This window comes from Crinia signifera, chromosome 11 (assembly GCF_055691185.1).
Source record: "Crinia signifera chromosome 11, ASM5569118v1, whole genome shotgun sequence".
Lineage (NCBI taxonomy): Eukaryota > Metazoa > Chordata > Amphibia > Anura > Myobatrachidae > Crinia > Crinia signifera.
The window spans coordinates 75,932,132-75,957,058 of NC_139227.1; the positions used below are offsets into that span (position 1 = coordinate 75,932,132).

Consider the following 24,927-nt stretch of genomic DNA (forward strand, 5'->3'; position numbering starts at 1 on the left):
CTCTGTTTCCCGCACCCTCCCCTCCCAGCTGAACTGGAGCGCGCATCGGCATCGAATCGGGATCAAAAGCATAAAACCATGTTCGATCTCCATTCGATGTCTATGCGATCCCGCTTCAATTTTTACTATATAGTCAAAATCTAATGTCAAATCATACCATGTGTGCACAGTATTAGATCTAGCATTCGATTTCAATTCAATATGCCGTTTGGATTGATCTGGCATTCGATTTTGATTCGATATCGACTATATAGTCTTGCCTGGCAAGACTATTTTTCTTTTCGATTTCCACTTAACGTGAAAGCGCATTGGGATTGAATCTGCATCGAATGCTGCTAAAAGCATTCAATGTGGATTTGATTTCGATTCGATTTTCCGCTTCTATAAGCAGAATCGAATAGAAAAATAATGCATATCTCACCGTGTGCACCCTCTAGCACTATTACAATAAATAAGGAAGTCATATAAAGTTTAATTCAGTGCAAAGAAGCTCACATCCATCATTTTTCATTTTATAAATTGTACAGGAAGCATTTTTATTGCAGCAGTTCCACAATTATTCTCATCACAGAACTTTACACCATGCTGTGTACCTGAAAGATACACCTCCTAAGAAGTATGTGCACATGTGCACCAGTCTCTGTGGGTCTCTTCTCCAGACAGTGTACAACACGTTTGTGTACATCTACGAAACACGTGTTGCCCACTTTCCTTGTCTCCAGGCAGGCATACAAGTTAATATTTCACTGGAACTTGATTACAGATGCATTTTATTATACATGCAGTGTGACAATGCTAATATTTATGTTCCACAAATGGACTTAAATCCAACTGAAAATCAAGCTCTCAATGAGCAAGCTGCCATGACATAGAACATAGTTCAAGTATTGTAACATTTAACCAATAAATTAGTAATTTTCACTTTAGAATAATCCGCAAGTTATTTAATTAACATACTACAGTTCCGACAGACGCAATAGAGGTAGCCATTAATAGCCAGCCATACTTTCTCCAGTGCCAGCTCGGAGATTCTCTTCCTATGCTCTGTACTTAAAAGCAATCATCCTCTGGCGGGACAGTATTCCCTTGGATGGACAATCTTCATGACAACGTCATAACTTTCCCATGCAGGGTTATTGTGAAGTATACAAAATAATGGAGTCTGTTCCATCTATATTTTTGGTTGCCTACAATGACCATATCATTAGGGGACCTCCTTTAGATGAATCGTTTGACTCCAGTCTTCATTCTCTGATTCCTCAGACATAGACAGGGAACTTACTTTATATCTGTGGATGGAAAAACTCCCATTAGAGAATGACACCTGAAACCTGTATCATATATTAATGGGCATGTCCTACAGGAAACTCAACCTCTTGTATGGTTGTGGCAAGAGGACAAAAGAGTTGTTCTGTACATGGAGGTCTTCGTAAAACATAAAGGATCAAGCATGATTATTCTCTATCTACTCTACAGAGTGTGTATACAGCATGCCTGCCTACTATCTGTAATGTGCAGGAGACTCTTGAATTTTGGGGAGTGGGTGGGGTGAGGGCTTAATGATGCAATATCAAGCCCTCACCCCACCCATGCAAAAGGACCGCAAGTGCATGCAAAAGAACCCCAAGCGATATATCAAAGGTCCAGGGCGGCTCAAGGGGGAATTGCTGGTGACATCTCTGAGGGGAAAAGTCGCCGAAGGGTATGGGCAAATATCCAATTTGAGATTCCAGTCTGAAATCAGGCACATGATGGCCTATGCTTCCCACTGATTAACCTGCAATTCCTTCCACATTCCCATGGAACACTCATCCTATGTGCGAGCAAACCGTTACTGACCAGTTACGCCCAATAAGATGCCAGTGGAGTATCAGCAGCTCCGTATGCAGGCTCTGACATTTGCAACCTTAAATCAAGTGGACATTGGGCAAATAGATACATTGAGGGTAGATGAAGTCTTCTCTCCCCCCCTGTACCTTGTCCACTCTAGCTGTCACTACACTTCTACCACCGTCTGCACAAGGAAAGTCATGGTGATATTCAAAACCCTGTGTGCACTTTGGACTGGACCAGGGCCTACAGAATTGTAGAACAGAATAATGCATCACTTACCTGTCTTCCACTTCACTGATGGTATCAGGTAGTGAGGAGTCTTTGGTTTCCAGCAGTAGGCAGGAAAGGAAACCTGCTACAATAGGGGTGACTCCAAAAATCATGGGTAATAAAGTAGATGAGAAATCGCCTGTTAAATGCAAAACTGAGGCTACAGCGGATCCCAGGCGAGCATGTGTAGCACTAAAGCCCAGTCCAGTTTGTCTGTGGGGGACAAGGAGAGATTGATCATATGTAGAATGTACACTAAATATATTTAAGTGTTTTCCAAGATTGTATATAAAAGTCTTGGTATCCTTGGACATGTATTCACAACTCAAGGACAAACTGTAAGAAAGTTTAAATGTTGCTACTTAGTAATCAGCTACTTAGTAGTCGGCTAATAGAGCACAAACAAATCCCAGTAATACTGTAGATTGCCTTCTACAACTCTATCCAGTTGTTATCAGAATGGACTATTGCTGGGAACTTGCAAAAATATATACTAACGTATCTGCCACTTACGTACATAAGCATGCACACATCGGTCACATCATCGGAACTCTGAGCATCCACATGCTGTCTCAGGCAGAGCGGCTTTCCTAAGACGCCGGGGCCTCTCCAGCTGCAGAGGAATTGGCAATGGCTGACTACAGAACTCTCAGAAACATTCCCTGACTCACCGGTGCTTTTCTAACCACCGCCCATTACCTCTGCCAAATGCTGACTACCTATCACTCACTGCAAATGAATTCTCTGTGTGTGACTATTGGTCTGATTCAGGTCTGCTCACTAAGCAGCAATCATTCACAGTGACTTCCGTCAGAAGCACGCAAATGGATGTCTATGCTAACATATCCATTCCGCATGTGAGCGTATGGGGGAAATAACATTCAATGGTCACTATGGCCGAGAACGGGTGGGCGCTGATGTCATGTGAAGTCAGCCCCCAGTCCCATGCAGGCTTCAATGTGCCTGTATTTGCATGGGGACTCCCCTGGAAACGCTGGGCGTCCTCATGCGCCAGCCTCCTGTCCACGCACTGCCAGCAGCCCTCTGTGCTAATGCCTCAGCGACTATGATAGTTGCCGAAGGTGTTCGCACAGAAGTCCTTATTTAATTATCATTTCTATTGTTCTCTTTGCACGTCGTACGTTTTAAAGTTCTACTCCTTTTACTACAGTATGTACAAATGACAGCTGTACCGGGCTGACTGCTTTATGTCAATATATGAGATTCTATATCTGGTTTAATTCCAGCAACAATCACTGAATGCAGCAAAAGTGGTAACTATACCAGCACTAATTGATGATGTGCTTCATTTAACACTACTGTCAAGCAATCTATTATTGCAAACAGAACCGTCTCTTCATCTTCACTAACCCTCAGTTCATACTTTAATGTATGGGACATTATTCATGTTTGACCTTTAGAGTCAGAATATTATAATCCATCAAACTAACCTTATTAACTGGCTTCGATATCATTAGTTTAACACGAGCAATGGTCATAATTTTTTATTATATGTGATGATAATTATTGTATTTTATTTTGACTGGCCAGTCACATTGGGGGAAATTTACTAATATGAAAAACCTAGTTTTTCGGGTACTTGTGAGTTATCTGGACGCCCGATTTTTTGATTGTATGCCTTAAGTTAAGGCATACAATCAGATGCGATGCGATGCGATATCGCATCGCATCGCATGCGACCATCGGATGCGATGACCCGATTTTTCCATAGGAATCAATGTTAAAATGATTCCTATGGAAAAAGGGGTCCTTTTCATACCCCTACTATCCAAGTGGGCATGGAGTTGGATATAAACCTGTGGCGAGCGTAGCGAGCCACCGAGCCCGAAGCGTGGCGAGCGAAGCGAGCCCCGCGAGGGGACGGTATTCCGTGTCCCCTCGCGGGGCTCGCTACGCTCGCCACGCTTCGGGCTCGGTGGCTCGCTACGCTCGCCACAGGTTTATATCCAACTCCATGCCCACTTGGATAGTAGGGGTATGAAAAGGACCCCTTTTTCCCATTGAATTCCATGTTAAAATGGACTCAGTCCATTTTAACATTGATTCCTATGGAAAAATCGGGTCATCGCATCGCATCGCATCGCATCGCATCCGATGGTCGCATGCGATGCGATGCGATGTGCCCGATCCGACCCGATTTAGAAATCGGGCGTCCGGATAACTCACAAGTACCTTTTCGTATTAGTATTTTCCCTACGACTGCATACGATTGTTTCAGTAGTATGCAAAGTCGTGTTCTGGAGGGGGATTTACAAAGCAGTCATATACGACTGCTTTGTAACCCTCCGATGTCGTAGTAATTCGTATTAGCTGGCCATATATACGGCCGCTAATACGAATTAGTAGAGGCAGTCTGCACGGATCAGTCAGATCCGTGCAGGCTGCAAGGTGTAAAAAAGTTAGAATAAATATATATTTTTTAAAAACAGCGTAGGGTCCCCCCCCACAGCTGTAACCAGCACCAGGCTGAAAGACCCGGGGCCGGTAATTCAAAATCAGGGGACCCGACAAATAGGGGTTCCCCGATTTTTAAGAACCAGCCCCAGGCTCCAGGTCCGGGGCTGGTTCCCAAATGCAGGGGACAAAATGACTAGGGGTCCCCCGTATTTTAAGAACCAGCCCCAGGCCAGACCAGCCAGCAGGGTAATGCCACAGCCGGGGGGAGACTTTTTATACAAGTCCCCCCGGCCAAAGCATTAACCCCCTGACCGGTCAGCCTGGCCAGGGGCCCTGGGGGAGTGGGGACCCCCCCAATAAAGGGTCCCCCCCTCCAGGACTTACCTGACCAGGCTGAAGCCTGGTGCTGTCCCCGGTGACAGGGCTGATACTGGTGTAAAAAAATAGATGAATAAACTATTGTTTTAAACTGTGGAACTATGAGTCCCAGCAAGCCTCCCCCGCAAGCTGGGACTTGGAGAACCATAAGTCCCAGCCTGCGGGGCATTAAAGGGTCTTGTAGTTCCACAGTAAAAAAAATAGTTCAATAAATACACACTGACACATGAAAAATAAAAGTTTAATACATACATTACACACATACTGATACTTACCTATCTTGATCCCGTGGGTAGGTCCCAGAGTCTTGATCCGGTGCCTTGTCCTGGTTCCAGATCCATGTCGCCATTCTTCAGCATGTCGATTTCCATGTCGGCGTCCGGTCCGGGGTCCGAAGAAATCCATGGTGGACCTGTGGAAGGAAATCCAACTCACCCAGGTCCTCCATGGAAGTTCTTCAGGCTTGATCCGAAGAAGTCCAGGTTTGCTTGCATCTTCTTAGAGCTGCCGGCGACTCCGGCAAGCTCCCCGCTGCAGACTGTCAGAGGCGCAGAGATCCTTCCTCCTCTGCGCCTCTACTCAGAATGAATTCTGGCCAATCAGAAACCAACTTTCTTGGCTCCTGATTGGCCGCTAGGCGGCCTTCTATTGGCCGCCCCTATTTTTCTATTTTTTTTTACACTAAAGCCTGCACGGATCAGACTGATCCGTGCAGGCTAAAGCCAAATACGACAGAACAAGCAAGGTGAATTTTCCTGTCAGATTTTCGTGCCTGTTTTACACCAATTAGCAGCCGTATTATCAATACGGCTGCTTAGTAAATAAGGAACCACCATTCTTTTGAATGGTGATTCCTGTCGTATCCTATCGATGGTGTAGACATTCATATTTGTAAATACAAATACGAATGTCCCATCTTTAAGAATACGAATTGCTGGAGAAGAGGGGCGTGGCCTGACCGGGACCAGGAGCAGCAGCACTTTCACTGAGCTCCGGCTTCCAGCGAACTAACTGCGGCTTTACCCTATATCCTGTGCCCCCCTCCGCTACCTCTTGTGCCTACACTGCGGCCAGACACCGGGGACGCCTGTCGGGGCGCGCTGCGGAGCCGGGAGACGCTGGGAAACGTCTCTGCGGGTTGCGGCCTACCCCGCCGGAGAGGCCGGTGAAGCCGGGGACTAAATTTTACAGCCAGCCGGACCGCGGACATCGCGGCATCGATCGCGGACCTAAAAACCCGCAAAAGGTACCCCCACCCTGCCTCCCACCCTCCATTAAGCCTCCTACCTCTGGAGGGGCCCCCAGGAAGCTTGGTGTTAGGTCCCCCACGTTGGGAGGATAGGAGACACAGCCCTACAGCCCTGGACTACACAGATTGGCGGCCATCTTGGTTTTTGCCTCACATCTCTCTATTCAAGCAAGCTCCCTGTCACTATACCCCACCAGGATCACACTAACAAGCTGCTCTCTGAGGGCAGCTGCAAACTTCATAGCAGTACCCCCGTCCGGCAGGCAGATATATATACTGAAGGGGTTTGGCAGACAGGGGAATCTCTCTCAGCATAGCCAGAAGCTCTGTCTCCCTCCTCGCCCTGGTCTGCAGCTGCAGGTGGAAATTGCCACCCTCCACCATCCCCCCAACAGATCTCTGTGATCCTATTATTCTTCAGATCTTGGTATATTGTAGCTGTGTACATAGGCCTGCTGGCCAGCCTGTGGAACACACTATACTTTATGGTCACTGAAGACGTCGCTATTTGAACATAACCACACAAGATCCCGTCTATATAAGTATCTATGCTGCACCTTTTGTCCCCACCCCTATCTGCACAAATGTGAGCACCCTGATCTCATGGCGGCCACTACTTAACACCTGGACTCTAGCAACCTCCATGCCATCGTAGCCTGAGTCAAACACCCCCACGGTACCACACTATAACTTTCACCTATCTTACTGTGCCGCCATTACCAGCATGCCCTCCAAGAGAGCCAGAGACGCTGTCCCGGCAAAAATTTCCATGTCCTCGCGGAGATCCTCTCAAAATCCTGTCCCCCACACCAGCCCCCCAAAGCATACACCCTCCCCCCTGGGAGTAATAGAGGAGCCTGTCCCTACAGGTGGTGTGGCGGGGATAGATGCAAACTCGGATGAACCAGTGACGGTAAAATCCCTATGTCAGGTTTTCTCGGTGTTCCAAGCTGAGATAGCCAAAGATCTCAAACTAGCCATTCGGGAGGTCAAAACTGAGCTAGTGGCAATAGGCGATAGAACAGACCACCTAGAGCGGAAAATGGAAGAACTGGTTGCGTCCCACAACGACCTTATATCCTCTTATGATCAACAACAACAGGAGATTACCCAGTTTAAGTCCAAACTTGCGGACTTAGAGGACAGGTCCAGACGTAATAACGTGAAAATCAGAGGCATACCCGATTCTGTGGCTAACTCTGAGCTTGAAGGATATGCCGTCTCCCTGTTTCGCAAACTTCTCCCCTCCACTGATCTCAAAGAGCTGCTGATCGACCGCATACACCGCCTCCCCAGACCGAAGACGGTCTCCGCCGACTTACCTAGGGATACCCTCCTCAGAGTTCATTTCTTCACGATAAAAGAGCAGCTGCTGAGAGCAGCACGTGAGCAGAAGAACACCGACGTCCTGGGCGGCCTCCAGCTGTTTCAAGACTTTTCCCCCGCTACCCTGGCTAACAGGAGAGCATTTGCCCCCATCACTTCGGCACTAAGATCCCAAGACATCCGGTACCGCTGGGGGTTCCCAGTCAAGCTGATAATATACCATGACGACACCACGTACACCATATCCTCCTTGGATGCGGGGATCAAGCTACTACTTGAATGGGACATCTCGGTCACCAGACCTCAAGATCCGAGACGCCCGCAGTCCATGCGCCAGGAATGGTCCGACACCTGAAAAACTGTAAGACTTCACGATTGTTCATATCTGCAGACCCGTGGACTCTACAGTCGTTCCCCCTACTTCCTCCTCCGCTGGGAAGAGGACTTAGTGATGAGTATATTCTCTCTGTTTGTTTAGAAAAGTAGGGCGTCAGACGCCTAGTCCCATAGTTGTTATTCTAACTTTTCTATTCTTAGTTAGTTATCTGTTACGGTATTTGATAGCACCTTAGTCAGTTTAACATAATTTCATTCAATCTACCAATGGTTGGTTAAATGTGTTAAATTGTATGTTCGCAGCATTCTCAGGTTCTATTACATTACAATATGCTAGACTCCTTCACTGTATGTTTATGCCTGTTTGTACATTTGTGAGTGGCGGCCTTGATTTCTCTCCCCGTTCAAGAATCAGGCCACCCCCCCTAACTCCTAGTTACTACTGCATGAGTTTCCCCTCTTTTCTCTCTCCCCTGCAGTAGTCATGCGGGCCCAATTACTGGACCCTTTTGTTTTGCCTTTCCCTTTCTCCTCCTCTACACCTCGCTCTGTCCTCACCCTCCCCCACACCCACCCCCCTTCAGCACTGGATAGCAATGACTGGTGCCCCAGCTCCCACCGGACCAAATGCCCTCCATGTCGATACCCATGGTTCCTTACCGCACCTCCTTAAGCCCCTAAATGCCTAAATTTTTATCGCTAAATGTTAAAGGTCTGAACTCCCCCAATAAGCGAAGACTTGCCCTTACATATTTTCATAAGCAAAGAGCGGAAGTGGTTGCACTTCAAGAGACACATTTTGCCTCTCCCAATCCCCCTACCTTCAAGGACTCAAATTACCCCGTAGCCTACTATGCCAACGGCCCATCCAAACGAAATGGAGTAGCAGTTCTGTTTAGCAAACACACCTCCTTTGTCCATCATTCCCAAATAACAGACAAGAACGGCAGATATCTAGTTTTGACGGGTCTCCTCGAGGACAGGCTGACGACCATTGTCTGCATCTACGCTCCCAATTCTAACCAACTCCCCTTCCTGCGCAAACTATTCTCCCTAGTTAGGAATTCCGCCAAAGGCTCCCTCATAATGTTAGGCGATTTTAATCTGACCCTAGATCCCACACTGGACAAATCCCGACGGCCCTCCACCGGCCATTCCTCCTCCAATAACATGTCCTTAGCATTTCGCAACCTCTTATTAGAGTTTGACCTCTACGACACCTGGAGAACCTCTTACCCTACTGGGCGTGAATATACGTTTTATTCCCCTGTACATAACACATATTCCAGGATCGATTTCATCCTGTGTGATAAATGGGCTCTGCAACACACCAAGATGGTGGACATCCTTCCAATCACTTGGTCTGACCACGCTCCAGTTGTGTGGCAGTGGGACTTCCAGCCATCTAAAATCCCCCCCAGACCGTGGCGGCTTTTCCCACATTTGCTGACAGACCCCACCGCTAAATCCTCTATCTTAACATCTATCAACTCTTATATGTCTAATAATACACCGCAGGACACCTCTGTGACCACCCACTGGTGCGCCTTTAAAGCGGTCACCAGGGGGGCGGCCATACAAGCAGGAGCTACCCTAAAAAGAAGGGCCATTGCAACACAGAAAGCCTTGGAGACTAAGCTGGCTGCATTGGAATTACAAAATAAATCGGCCCCATCGAACCTCCTGAAGAAGGAGCTTGCCAACATACGGGGTCAGCTCCAAAAACTCCTCCTGGCTCGTACCCAATCCGCCCTGAATAGAATTAGACATAAATTTTATCTCTCCAGCAACAGGTCCGGCAGAATGCTTGCTCGCAAACTACGTGCCCAACAAGCCAGGAATAGAATCAAATGCATAATCTCCCCGTCCAAAGAGAAATTTAGCAACCCCAAAGATATAGCCAACCAATTTGCAGACTATTACTCCAAACTGTACAACCTGTCTTCAGACCCTTCCACACCCCAGCCCACCAGCGACACCATCTCAAACTTCCTGCATGACTTACAATTCCCCTCCATTACCCCGGAACAATTAGAATCCCTAAATGCCCCCTGGACACAACCTGAGGTCCAATCGGCCATCAAATCCCTTCCTCGCAACAAAGCCCCTGGACCCGATGGGTTTATCACAGACTTCTATATCACCTTTAGCGACCTTCTATCCCCATACTTGACAAACCTTTTCAATGAACTGTCTTCCACAGGTCACGCTGCCCCAGAGCTCCTAGAGGCCCGTATAGTAACGATCCCGAAACCAGTCAAAAACTCGGCCTTCTGCCAGAATTATCGCCCTATTGCATTATTAAATACTGACATTAAGTTATTTGCTAAACTTATGGCGCTTCGTATTAATCAAATCCTGCCCTTGCTGGTGCACCCGGACCAAGCGGGGTTCGTCCCAGGTCGACAGGCCTCGGACAACACCAGAAGAGTATTTGACCTGGTTGACTCTCTTTCGGCGGAGCAGCACCTCCTCCTCCTGTCTTTGGATGCTGAAAAAGCATTTGATAGACTAAATTGGAAATATATGGAGGAGGTGTTGACACGCTTTGGTTTCAGAGGTCGGATTCTTACATCAATTCTGTCTTTATATGGCTCCCCATCGGCCCGGGTGTTCACCAACGGTTTTGTTTCGGACCCGTTTAAGATCTCAAATGGTACCAGACAGGGCTGCCCCCTCTCCCCGTTAATCTTTGTTCTTTCCATAGAACCATTGGCCATTTCCATTCGCAATAACCCAAACCTCCCAGGTCTGCAAATAGGATCCACCAACCATAAACTTAGTCTATTCGCAGACGACGTACTCCTTTTTGTGACCAATCCTACTTCCTCTCTTTCGTTTCTTCACTCAACACTAGCCTCATATAGCGAAGCTTCATACTATAAGCTCAACACTACTAAAACTGATGCCCTCCCGATAAACATCATCAACTCGCTACCTGAACTGAAAGCCACATACAAATACAATTGGCAAACCAAATCAATAAAATACCTTGGCATTCACATCACACCCCTTATGGCAAACGTCTTCGACGCCAACCTATCCCCCCTCCTCACCTCCCTTACCGCCCTATCCAAATCCTGGCTCTCATTTGAGATCTCCTGGTTGGGACGCATGGCAGCTTTTAAGATGTCGTTACTCCCCAAATTAATGTATCTGTTCCGTACCATCCCCTATGTATTCCCTAAAAAGTTTTTACAACTTGCCACCTCCATCCTGACAAAATATGTCTGGGCAGCGAAACCTCCGGCTATGGCTCGCACCAAGATGTCAATTCCAAGAGCCTTCGGGGGACTTGACCTCCCCGACCTGTTCCAATATCAAGCAGCATGCCTATTAGCCCCAATTAAACACTACACCGACCCAACCCACCCCAGGGCATGGGTGACTATCGAACAAACTCGCTCCCCCCTGATTCCTCTATCAGACCTCCTCAAGATTCCGAAACATGTTAGACCCTCCCTTCTGAACCTGCTCCCATCCACAAAAGCTTCCCTCCACATGTGGGACCAACTCACGGCTTCGCTCCCCCATCCGAACTCTCTCATTGCCACTTTACCTATCACCACGGTAGCGAAATTGATACCCAATCTCCGACTGACGATCTGGAGAGCCTGTGGGATTAAATCCCTTAGCGACATCCTGGAGGCCCACTCTATAACCCCCTTCACCTCCCTCGAACGCCAATTCTCTCTCCCCAAGTCGGAATACTACCACTATCTGCAACTTGCTCACTGGTGGAAAACCAACTTCCATAATTATTCCCCCCCAAATGCACTCTCGCAAGTAGCTCTTGATAGGCCCAACATGGTGCACTCTAAGGGGGATATATCGTTTTGGTACAAGGTTTTGGTGACCCCTCCTGAATTCTCCAAAACCTCAGCCCACAGGAAGTGGGAGGTAGACCTTGGCGGACCACTGTCGCCAGCCCAGTGGCGACATATATTTTTATCTTCCTACACAATGTCCCGCTGCCTAAACCACACCGAGATGCATATCAAACTTGTCAATAGACTCTACCTAACTCCTGACCGCATCCATACCTTTTGGCCTTCCTGTTCTAATAAGTGTTGGAGGCGGTGTGGCTGTGTAGGGAACATATACCACATCTTTTGGTCCTGCCCAAAACTCCGGGAGTACTGGGAGGAGGTTTTTGATTTAGCTTCCACAGTCCTCCAGATGTCTATCACTCCCTCTCCACATATCGCCCTTTTCCACATCTATCCCCAGGATGTCCCGACACAGAAAACATATGTCCTAGGGCACATCCTCATCGCTGCTCGAGCTAATCTGGCACAGCAATGGAAACAACCCTCCCCCCCATCCCTCCTTAAAGTTATTCTGAAGACTAACCACCATTACCTTATGGAAACCAATGCCCTACCCCTCTCAGCCAGACCCTCCCCCCCACACCCCCGCTGGCAGCCTTGGTCCATATACATCTCGGAAGGAGAGGGTGCTGGCCACCTCCCCCCTGATACTATCCCGAGCTCGCCGCAATTCAGTATGATTGAACCTCCTGATGCCTCCCCAGCTCAAGTCCAACCACACAGCTCTGCCCCCTCCACCTCGTATGACTGTTAGTCCACCATCTCTAGGCTTTAGGGCAGTATTGTATAATAAAAACTATTGCAGGTGTTGTATTGTTTGTATTTATGCCATTATCATGGATCACTCTGCGAAGTGATAAGTTATAACTTATTTCTAATTTGTAACCCCCACTATGTTTGCTATCCATGTCCCCCCCTCCCCCCTCCCCCCCCTCCTCCCCTTGAATGTCCCCCTTTTTCTTTTTGTACCCCATATAAATTTTCTGCACCAATAAAAATTTATTGATGGAAAAAAAAAAGAATACGAATTGCTGTATTTTTGGGATAGTAAATCCCGAAAATACAAATGTGTAAAAAATAGGTGTATTTCTGCCTACGAATACAACTATTGTTTACAAATTCATATTAGTAAATTTCCCCCATTATCTTTGTAATTTTTATTATTATTATTATTATTATTATTATTAATAAATATATTTGTATAAATAGTGTACAGTTTACAGTGTTTACAGTGTACATTGACATTGACCAGTATTGTTACAATATCCTTGTTCACTAACATCATTATGGCACCTACATTTATCTTTCCTACGATGTGTACAAAGAACATTGTCAGTTTTAAAGTTAGTACGTAGAGATAAAACTCATTATGCATCTCAGAGAGAACTCACCTTACTTCTGTGGGGTACAGCTCTCCGGTATAGAGGTACATGCATGTAATAGAACATGCCAGAAACGCCTTCCCGGTCACAGCTAAGACTGTACATAACATTGGCATATCTGCAAGTAAAAATATGATAATATACTGTAAGCTATAAGAAACAATTGAAATAATTTAGTTATTATTATTTTATTTATAAGGCGCTACACGTGTTTCGCAGCGCCGTACAAAGGAACAGTACAGGGAGACAAAACTTTACAGAAAATAATTAACAAAAATAGAGTACAGGTAAAGAGCACCACAGTTCAATACACATTACAGCTTAACTGTAAGTAGTGAGGACTTGATCAACTACTAGAGTCTGGTGGCCAAAGATGGAGATGAGAATGTGGACGAAAATGGTCGCTGAGTGTTTGAGTATGGGAGAGCTGTGATTGATATGTGAAGAGAAGAGGGCTTTGACAATAGGAGGGAAGAGTTGGTGGCTCTTTGGAGTGGGCCAGATAAATATTGAGTTTAGAAATAAGATTTTATTGGGAGAACAGAGAGTGCATTTCTGAGGCTAATGAGGATTTATCTGGGAGTTTAGAAGGTCTGTCAGTAGCCAACAGTACTGAGTATGAGGAATTCGGTAGATGTGACTTCATAATGAATCTGAGAGCAAAAAAATTATCAGTAAGCAACATAAGGTGGAGGCGCACGCTCCACTGCAATGAAACTGGTATTTCATTATTTTACATAGCTAAGAAACAGCATGCCCAGCAGTCATAGCTGGCAATCCCTGACTGTACTTTGTTCCACATGATGGAGCTGTAGAAGTAGTCAGGCAGCTCTACTAAACAACAATAGTCTGTATGAGCCAAATTTTAGTGGAGTCTTTCTTTAAATCATCACACACCCAACCTTTCTCATATTTCCCTACCATCAGTATGGGTGTCTATGTAGTATATAATTTCTATGAAATGTAAGAGAAATCTATATAATAGCCATTGTTCAGTGGCATAACAGTAGCCTCCAGAGATCCTGCAAGGGCTTGGAGGTACTGGATAGTTATTGTGGCTGGGACTTTTATAGTTACTCTACTGCCATTGAGGAAACACAACAATTGGAAAACAAATAATCTAGGTTTCTCACCTTGAGGTGTGAAGCCATAAGCCATGACCATTATCCCAGCCAGGACCAGGGACACAAACTGAATGACTCTTCTTCCCATAAAGGTCATCAGTGACATCATCAGCAGTTTAGCTATCATTTCTACCCCTCCAAACAGCGCCTGAGCCAGGAAAATGCTGATCCCGAAGATCTGAAGATCCATGCTCACACCATAGTAGGCAAAGTTACTAGAGAACCTTTTAAGCAGAACCAGGTAAGTAAATAAATACATGAATAAAAATAGGTCTACAATCATTTTTATAATAAAAATATTATTTTCCCAGAAAATGATATCTTTACTTTTTATTATAAATTGATGGCTTCAGAAACAGGACGCATATGAAACGGTACATAACAAATGAACCCAGAAGAGAAACAGAAAGCATGCCACCATGTCCAAGGAGTAAAGTAAGCCATGCCTTGCTGTGATCACTTTTAAATTGGGTGTTTGTACGGTACTTAGCACGGCGCCCGTCGTGGGTGATCGCATACCTTAACTTAAGGTATGCGATGGACGCGACCGACGCGATTTTAGGGCTATTTTTAGCCTTTTCCCCGACAATTAAGAAATCGCATCCATCGCATCTATCGCATGCCTTAACTTAAGGTATGCGATGCAACCCACGCAACAGACGCGATTTAACATTGAATGCATTGTATTCAATGTTAAATGGCTATGTAAAATCAGGTCCATTTTATGCTATTATAATGGCATACAATGCGACCGATGCGATGGACCCGATTTTACATAGGGAACAATGTTAAATGGGCCAATGGACCCGATTTTTCATTGTATACCCACCCTGATGGGTAATTTGTATGTCAAATGCCCCCCCATTGTTAACGCCACCCCACGATGAATGCCAACCCGAAGCGTGGCGAGCGGCGGCGGTACGCGTCCTCCGACCTTTTCATACCCCCACTATCCACGTCGGCGTGGAGTTGACTTTATATAGTGTGGCGAGCGCAGCGAGCCACCGCGCCCGAAGCGTGGCGAGTGCAGCGAGCCCCGCGAGGGGCCGCGTAATACCTGTGAAGTAATGCGTGTCCCCTCGTGGGGCTCACTGCGCTCGCCACGCTTCCACTATATAAAATCAACTCCACACTCGCCACGCTTCGGGTTGGCGTTGATCGTGGGGTGGCGTTAACAATGGGGGGCATTTGACCCATCAGGGTGGGGATACAATTAAAATTGGGGTCTGGGGGGCATTTAACATTGGGGCCAATGTAAAATCGGGTCTCAGGGACCATTTTACATTGGTTCCAATGTCAAAATCGCGTTGATCGCATCGCATGCGATTTGGTTGCATGCGATGCGATCAATGCAATTTTTTAACACCCGATCGATACAACTTTTATCGCTGGTGCGCCGTGCTAGGAAACAAGTACCCTTTGTACTACTTATTGCATCTATGCCTAATGTAGCACTTGTTGTAGGCTCAACACTGATCCTGTCTAATGTTCTATTTATATATGTTTTTCCTTTTAATGTCTTTCATTTGTTTTGCTTTTTGGTCTTTTGGGTAGGTCTGGCCCACAGTGGTACAAGGGAAACCCCTGGTGGGCCCCTAGGGGCCCATCTCCTTTTGGGACTAGGGTGTATTTTCTACAGTGCATTGTCATTGTTAATGTAGTACATTACCATTTATGCACTTCCAGTATTTACTATATATTTATATATTTATCAAGGGGCCCAGACCATGCAATCTCTAAGGGTTAGCCAAGCCTCTGTGGCAGCTAGCCACACCTCCTCTGAAGCTGACCACACCCCTAAAAAAGGCCCCCTATGTATGCATTTATGCATTCCCCGATGGACCTTCCATGCCCCAGTCCGACACAGCATCCAATGTCTCAGTTCTAATAATATATTATTAAGTGTTAGAAAGAGGAATGAACCTGAGTAAGAACCTACCAAACCAAGACGAGACATATGGACATGCGCCTCATGGCCGGGGTGCGGACAAGGTCAAAGAATGAGTGTGAACATCTGATTAGTAGGATGTCTTTCTGCATCTCCAAACACAGCACCTGTGGGTAGAGCATGATAGGTGGTAATAATAGATGAAGGATTAAACAAGGGAATAAATAAACAAATGTAGTAATTGAATGAATTGCATACTATGGATAAAGTCACTGGCCAGCCCGTGCTCCTCGTCTAGAGACGATGATTGTGGAAGTTCATCTAAGAGACAAAAGCAACCTCTCATTGCTGGGCTTTTCAATTACCCTGTGTAGTATACACATTTCCCTCATGACTTAGAGATTAGAATAAAACCCTAGTAAGGATGCCAGCTTAATGTTCCAATAGTCTTCTTGGTCTTCAGGATGCAGTTTATGTCTGGTATTTATGCCCCCAATGAATTGAACAATCCACAGCTTTACCTCTGCAGTCAGCTTCTCTCCTTCCTTGTGCTTCCCATTGACACGGGCAGCTTTCCGCAGGTTTTTCAGAGCCTTATGAGGGTCACCCCGAAGAATAAGCCAGCGTGCAGATTCTGGCAGCCACCTTTATCAATAATGGGAACAAGAAAAAGAATAATGTTTGAAAAATTGCTTCATCATTTCTCATCCCCTTGCCCTTGCAATGAGTCTTTTTCATCCTGATACAAGCTATTGATGGAGTTAGGCCTCACCAAGAGTAGATGAAGAAGATGCAGAATGGAGCTGAGACAGCAAACTGAAGCCACCGCCAATCTCGGATCTTGTACGCAACTGCAGCCAAAAGTAGCTGCCCCAATGAGTAGGAGAATCCAAAAAAATTCCCAGCCAGTGTCCGGCCACGCTTGGGCATCCACTCCAAGACTGAGGAACACAGGAGATACTGTAAGTACAATTGCACGCTATGCAACCAATATATAGAGTGGTGTTGACCATAATTAAATGTATACTTCATAGTTTTGATCAGAAACACAAAATATAAATACCAATCTAGTTGGCAGTTGTAACAGAGCTGTTTATCAAGTGCTAGAAACAAGAGGGTAGTCAGCCCCCACAACAATAGCCAAGGAAGAAAAAACAATAGAAGCGCTTGATAATAATAAACAACAATAAAAATCACGTGACTGTTAAAAGGCAATATTTTACTGACATCAACAAATTATATAAAAAAACATAAACAGACATAAAATAAAGTATCCAGGTTCCACAATCCAGGGATGAAATAGGACTCTCAGCAATGGGGAATGGGTTTGAAAATGGGTTCATATGGGTAAGTGCACCTTACCAAAAGGTACCACTGCTGGAAGAGAAGTCTGGAGCTGTACCTAATGGATCCAGTGAATCCTCTTTAATGAAGACGGCTGATGGATTGGGGCTGCTGGAGGAAGGTAACTGGAACAACGAACCAGTGGATCCGGAATGATGGAATCTTCTCTAGTCTTTGCGGTGTTGGATAATGGTACCAATGAAGAATGTCCACAATGGCTGAGGTCACTTGAGGCAATAAAAGTCCATTGGATAGATGAGGGAGTCCTGGAAAGTGGGAGCCTGCAGCACCAACTTGGTTTTGCTGCTTACCTGTCACTTTATCAGAGGCCTCTGCTCACGAGCTTACACTCTGTAGATCTGAGCTATCAGCATATAGGACCGATTATTACATAGTGTGTACCTAGCTTTAGTCCCACAGATGATAAATCCACAATTTAATAAGAATCTATATACAGTCATTTATATATAATGAGATGTATTGTACGCCATAACCTCTGAGTTACTCACTTAGGGAGATGCTGTTGACAGAAATGGCAGAGGATGCCACACCACAGAGGAAGCGGAAAGCACAATAGGCATCAAAGGTGGGCAGAAATGCGGCACAGCTGCCAGCGATACCCATCTGAAGGTAAGACCAGGTAAGGATCTCCATTCGACCCAACCTAGGAAACAGAAAGATGGTTCACCAATGTGTATATGGATAATACCAGCCAACTCTCAGTATGTAATTACATTCAGTATTTCGATTCCAAATGGGTAGTCCTAACAGCCGGCATTACATACATGGGAGGGATAACAGAAGCCGGCCATGGCACTGCAGCACCACCTGCATGTTTACAGTATAAGGTAATAATCTGAGGGAGCGCTGAGGTAGCGGGCTATAATGGTTTAGACTTCCTCCTGTAACTTTGCTATAATAATGAATATTTTAGCAACCAAAAAATACAATAGCAGACCTAAGAACATTACAAATAAATGCATAACAACCGTACAACATAGAGTATGCTGGCCGAAGATGAGATTCTTCTTTCATGAGGATTGTTCTGTGAATACCCATCTTCCACTACAAGGTGACCCCATTAATGGGAACCCACACTAATGGCCTGTTTGAGACCATCCCCCCCAATGAATAGTGTATTTATCATTTTTATCACTTCAGAAAACTACAGTATTTATTGATATGTATTATCAATTTTATTTTATCTAACGTGTTTACTGTCTCTTTAAGACAGACTTGTATCAGGTTCAAGTGGCTATAGAAGCAGCAAAACTATACAACCTGACAAAAAGGGGCCTACACTTTTGAAGATCTTGCTGAGCGTTTTGAGTGATGCTAGATCGTTTAGAACTCTCAGCAAGATCACCTTAGCGCACAGCACTGAACAGTGATGTGTCAGCGTCTGGAGGTGACATCAGGGATTTTGTGTGACTGGATCTAAGGAGCTACCAGGGACGCCTGTGATCTCATAAACAACTGCTCATTTGTCTGCAATTTTTTGTGGACCTTGATGCCTGGTGAGAGTCCACCTTGTCACATGTCTTTTACTATTGTATATATCTTTTCCTATTAAAAACTGTATTGCACCATATTCAGTTTCTCTTTTATTACCGCTCCCCCAAAGGCGCATATTGTCTACCATATAAGTGGACCAATCGATTGGGTAAGAGTCTCACCTACATAAATACCTTATACAAATGGTTATTGTATGTGACATATGGAAAATTGTTCTACACTATTGTGCTTTCTCTCTTTTCCTTTTTGGGTAACCATATGAGAGTAAGGAAAATCACGCGCCAAGGGATATATTGGTATACTCTTTGTCTATTCTGTGTGCTGAGCGATCTGTCAGGGCCAGTGTTGTGTGCTGAGAACACTGGCCCTGACCAGCGATTAACTAGATTTATCCAGCATGCTGGATATTAATCACCAGGCGACAGTGCATCGCTATGGCCCCTACACGGAGCGATGTTGGGGCATTTTGTAAGCGATTTAGTGAAATCGCTTAGAAAATGCCCTGAAATCGCCTTGTGTGTAGGCCCCATAAGAAAGTTTTAGTGAAAGAAATTAAACACTAAGGGGGAGTTCTATTGAAGATGAGAAGTTGCCCATAGCAACCAATCAGATTAGCCTTATTTATTTTATCTCCTTCTACAACAGGCATGTCCAACCTGCGGCCCTCCAGCTGTTGTGAAACCACACATCTCAGCATGCCTTGCCATAGTTTTAAAATTCCCTTATAGCAAAACGGTGGCAAGTCATGATGGGACTTGTAGTTTCATAACAGTTGGAGGGCCGCAGCTTGGACATGCCTGTTCTAGAAGATAATAGAGGGCCAGATGCACTAAGCTTCAAAAGTTATAAAACGAAGAGTGATAAACAGCCAGCCAATTAGCTCCAGCCTGAAATTTTCAAACACAGCCTGTGACATGGCAGGCAGGAGCTGATTGGCTGGCTGTTTATCACTCTCCATTTTATCACTTTTGAAGCTTAGTGCATCTGGCCCAGAATCTGATTGGTTGCTATAGGGAACATCCCATCTTCAATAGAACTTCCAGTAAATGTACCCCTAAAAATATAACGCTATAACCTCCACATACAGATTTAGTATTAGAGGCTCACAGTACTCACTTGTCAGATAGGCTGCCGAACACCAGTGCCCCCACTAGCACACCAGTCATGTAAATGGAACGTGCTACCTGCTTCCAAGAGCTTTGGTTACAGACCAGATTCCACTGCAAGACAGATGGGAATATGGTTTATTCATTATGCAGGCATATTCAGCAGGAGACCCCATTGGCTGACTCAATTACTTAGTGTTTACAAATAACAAGTAAATACAATATTTAAATCTTATGCTTGGTACACACCAGAATGATTGAGATCGGAAGCAGATCGTACGATTGTCTTGCGATCTGTTGAAGCACACAATCTGAATACAATCTGCTCCTGATCCGATCCCGATTGGTACCCAGTTGAAGGGGTCGTTTTCAAATCCTGCTGCCGGTAGGAACTGAAAAATGACCAAACGACCCGCCAGGCCGCACATCGGATCGGAATCAGCCTGGAAATGGCCCAAAAATGCCAAATTTACAGTACATACAGTCAGTTGAGATTGTATCTAAATTAGAGATGTGCAGGTTCTGATTTACTCTGATTTCAAAGCAGGATCTTATTGGATATCCCAAATCACATGACAGTTGTTCTTCTAAGTGAAAAATATGCAGTGTGGCTTTAATAATAATCAAGGGATACATTCTGTGTTTTGTATGGCTTATTCATATAGAGATGCACCACTGAGAAATTCTGTATATGGATTACTCATATACAGATGTTGATATGCGCACTGCGCAGCCTTGTGCAGCATCTGTAGGCTAAGAGCATTTATCATTTATTTAAAAAAAAATGTAATCGTATTACTGAAACTTTGATGACTTTGATCCATTTTATGCTCTCTCGAAAGTTGACCTTGTTGGACACCTAATTTATTAAGAAAATGTTCCAAATGTACCTGTATCTATGATGTATGATCATAATATTCCATTCCACAAGCAAATTTATACGATGTTATGAAATTCCATTATTTTATTATTTGTAACCATTCCCAGTTCCTATTCACTAAGGACTTTATTCAGGTCCATTCGCAGGGCAGCATTCGTTCTCACAGGGCCAATGTTTGTTATTTCTGCGCGTGTCCATGCACTGGGTGCGTACGCCCATGGCAAACAAATTGTTCGCTGGGTGCACGTAACCTATCCTTGCGGACGGAGGCAGGGGTGGTGGGCCGGCTCATTAGCATATGAAAAGCCTAATGTTTCATTGGTGTTCCCATGAGAACGCTGGGAGTTCTCATGCTAATAGCCGATGACGCGGGAGGCGGGCGTCTGACATCACCGGATGTCAGCTGCCCGCCATCTTCATTCAGAATGTGCACGCACATCTAAGGTTGCTCTGAGTAACCTTAGATATGCGTCTATGTTCCACATCATTCGATGGTCCATTTGCATGCCGTGTGAACGTACGCACCGTGCGATTGGTGGGACTGCGTACCACCATTTGCAAGGCAGGATCTGGTTGACTCACAAGGATGCATATTCGCATCAGAGCGAACCAACCAGAATAACCCCGTAAACGTATTATCAAAAGTACATTTAGGTTGACTGTGACAAATCAGATAGCGTGGCAAAACTGAATCACAAACAAGGCATAGGTAGTGAACAGTGGCGGCTCCAGAGGAAGTTCTGCAGCATGGTTCAAATTTCAAATAGGGGAGCTACACCAACTGCCACCAACTGCCATTCCAAACTGACTCACTGGTATTTGGTGTGGATCCCCTATTTGATTTTTGAACTGTGCTGCAGCTCCTCCTCTGAAGCCACCACTGGTAATGAGAGTAAATGTTAAGAACTCCTGTGCTGGTCTATAATGAGGTGACCCATTGGCTTGCCATAGATAAGCCAACATAGTATTAAAGTTTAGCAGGGACCATATAACCAGCTGTTAATTAGATCCCCATATTAACTAGACACATAGGGGGAAATTGGTACTTGTTTCCTAGCACGGCCACAATGATCATGATCGTGGGCATTGTGAGGAAAAATCGGGGGCATCGCGGCCATCGCATGCACTAAAAAATCGGGTGTGATGGTCGCGACGCGATGCCCGCGATTTCCCCATAGGGTACAATGTTAAATGCCTCAATTTAGCTGCGATGCCCCCGATTTCCCATAGGAAACAATGTTAAATGGGTCAATTTAACCAAATCATCATAGGGAACAATGGTAAATGGGCCAGAAACCCCCCAAAACACCCCTGAACAGTGAAATGTCCCCCCAAAAGTATTTTACGCCACCCCACGATCAACGCGAACCCGAAGCGCGGCGAGCGCTTGCGACCTTTTCATACCCCCACTATCCACGTCGGCTTGGAGTTGAGAATAGAATAGTGTGGCGAGCGCAGCGAGCCACCGAGCCCGAAGCGTGGCGAGGGGACGCGGGTACCTGTGAAGCCTGCGAAGGGACGCGTTTACCTGTGAAGGTATCCGCGGCCGCTCGCCACGCTTCGGGCTCGGTGGCTCGCTGCGCTCGCCACACTATTCTATTCTCAACTCCACGCCGACGTGGATAGTGGGGGTATGAAAAGGTCGGAGGACGCGTACCGCCGCCCCTCGCGGGCGCGCTGCGCTCTCCACGCTTCGGGTTCGCGTTGATCGTGGGGTGGCATAAACTACTTTTGGGGGGACATTTCACTGTTCTGGGGTGTTTTGGGGGCTTTCTGGCCCATTTACCATTGTTCCCTATGATGATTTGGTGAAATTGAGGCATTTAACATTGTTCCCTATGGGAAATCGGGGGCATCGCGTCTGGACCATTTAAGCCTTTTTTAGCCGCATACGACGCGACCGACCCGATTTTGACTGTTTTCAATGCATTTCAATGGGAAAATCGGGGGCATCGCGTCGGTCGCGTCGTATACCACTAAAAATGACACCCGATGCCCGCAATTGTGGCCGTGCTAGGAAACAAGTACCGGGAAATTTACTAAGATGGGAGTTCTATTTTACATGGGATGTTGCTATGGGAAACCTTTTAGATACTATCTTTCATCTTCTAGAAGGTGCTAAATAAATAGGAAGTAGATTCTGATTGGTTGCCCATAGCAACATCCCATGTGAAATAGAAAACCCATCTTAGTAATTTTCCCCCATAATATCTGATTTAGAATTGCGTTATCAATGACATTCTAAGACTCCTACCTCAGTAACAATGGTTGAGGAGAAGACACTTTGATCATAGGTCCATCCTTTGCAATCCTCTGTATTGCTTGTTTCCTGTGGTTTTTTTATCGAGAAAAACTCTATGACCTTTTGGTACTGGACGCACCTCTGAGGTTTTTGATCCTGGTCCAGAGGTATGAAAAGCTTAATGAGCTGTGTTTGATCTTGATTATCCAAGGAAGGGGATGCTGGGAGCTTGCAGTGGTGTTCAGGTTCTGCTCCAGTAAAGTTCTGTAGAAGATTGTGGCATGACAACAAAGATACAGGTATTAAGAGGAGGATGCTATGCAGTAACTGAAAATAGCCGACTCCACCTAGAGATTCTAGAACATCATTGAATGCCATGTTTTTATATAGCAAAAAAGCCCTTTCACAGTTATGCTATGATAAGTGATGGTCTCTTCTGTCCGAATGTTACCCAACTAGAGAGAAAGCTCTTGGGGAAAAAGTCCTGTAGATAGTTGTGTAGCCACTGAGACATACAGCTTCTTGAAACACAGATTTAATCTCTCTTTGTTTTTTTGTGTTAATCTTAATATATACCTTTGTCTCAGCCTATTAACCCCCACCCCCTTCTTCCTATGCATGAAATATTGTAAGGTGTAGTGGAAGCCCACACTTGTTCTAACCACACCCTTCCAATCATATTTGTTTCTCTCGCTATATTATTCTGGGAATGTCACTCTAAATATAACTATAACATAGTGTCCTAGAGCATGATGAAATGGCAGATCTTGGATCTAAAGAACAAGGAGTTAAGTCAGATGTTTATTGGCCCATGTACAAAAGGAAATAAGTTCATGCCATTATAGAAATGGCAATGCCAAACTCTGGAGTCTTTTTTGATCCATTCGGTTTTTTGCATATGTCTTGTTACATTCCATCATGTACAGGAAGTACCAAAATGATCTTAATTATAAAACCAGACTGAACAACAAATACACCAGAAATATTATCTTGGATCCAATGATAATCAATGACAACTGCTCTCGGTGACCCTGCCTTCATAAGTAGTATCCAATTAGCCCGAGGGTCCTGGCCGGCACTCGTGGAGATTTAACCGAAAATATTAGAAGCGACACATATAGTGTCGTTTCTAATATTTTCGGTCAAGTCTCCATAAGTGCTGGCCAGGGCCCTCGGGCTAATTGGATACATATATATATCTAGTGTTCATGAGTCTCTGAAACAGTGCCTTCTGGTGGAAGAGAGTGAAACTACATCTCTTTTTCACACATGCACAAACACAGACGGTAGTAGACTAGCTTTCAAAGCTTTTGCTTAGAGCGGGCTGACTATTATATAAGTAAGCCCGGCATTTAGGAAATCAAATGGATACTGGCCAGATGCCCTCTGCAATCAAATCCTGCATATAGTGGCAAACTACAACAACATCAGAGCGGACGAATAAACCAGTAAGAGGCAGCACTGTGTATTCAATGTTCAGGTGTCCTTCATGCGCTTTTGTCATTAAATTGTTGCGGATTATGACAAAAGTGCATCAAAGGTGCTGAAACGTTGACTTCACAATGCTTCCTTATGTTTTATTCAACTGGAGTGCCACCATCAAGTTGCTGTTTTACACACACACACACATATATATATATATATTAGGGAAAGACCCGGCACTCCTCTGTAGTTTAATGGTCGTGAACTGCTCCGGTGCTAGCTTTAGACCCTGAAGCCCCAGATATGTACTTTAAAGAAAGTTGGCACTCACGAGTCTTCATAAATGATGCAAAAGAAACCTTTTTGCATCATTTATGAAGACTC

At 45.2% G+C, this 24,927-nt stretch overlaps 1 protein-coding gene across 1 annotated transcript; it reads right to left on the bottom strand.

The window, feature by feature from the left end:
* Nucleotides 1-721: 721 nt before the first annotated feature.
* Nucleotides 722-23,499, bottom strand: LOC146045912 (solute carrier family 22 member 20-like). Its single transcript, XM_083165033.1, has 10 exons — nucleotides 23,134-23,499; nucleotides 20,010-20,113; nucleotides 17,888-18,042; nucleotides 16,807-16,975; nucleotides 16,556-16,679; nucleotides 16,086-16,201; nucleotides 14,156-14,370; nucleotides 13,032-13,140; nucleotides 2,113-2,316; nucleotides 722-1,289 (listed from the first exon to the last, which is right to left on the bottom strand). Exons 1-10 carry the CDS (start codon nucleotides 23,497-23,499, stop codon nucleotides 1,205-1,207), a joined length of 1,647 nt encoding a protein of 548 aa, XP_083021159.1. The 3' UTR covers nucleotides 722-1,204.
* Nucleotides 23,500-24,927: the final 1,428 nt, after the last annotated feature.

What these genes read in the sequence shown, in the direction of transcription:
- LOC146045912 (XM_083165033.1), bottom strand. Translation starts at nt 23,499, where the DNA reads ATGGCATTCAATGATGTTCTAGAATCTCTAGGTGGAGTCGGCTATTTT. An exon ending in ATCTTCTTCATCTACTCTTG is followed by an intron (nt 16,680 to 16,806) that starts GTGAGGCCTAAC and finishes TTATTGATAAAG; the next exon opens with GTGGCTGCCAGAATCTGCAC. An exon ending in CTGTACCCCACAGAAGTAAG is followed by an intron (nt 2,317 to 13,031) that starts GTGAGTTCTCTC and finishes TGTCCCCCACAG; the next exon opens with ACAAACTGGACTGGGCTTTA.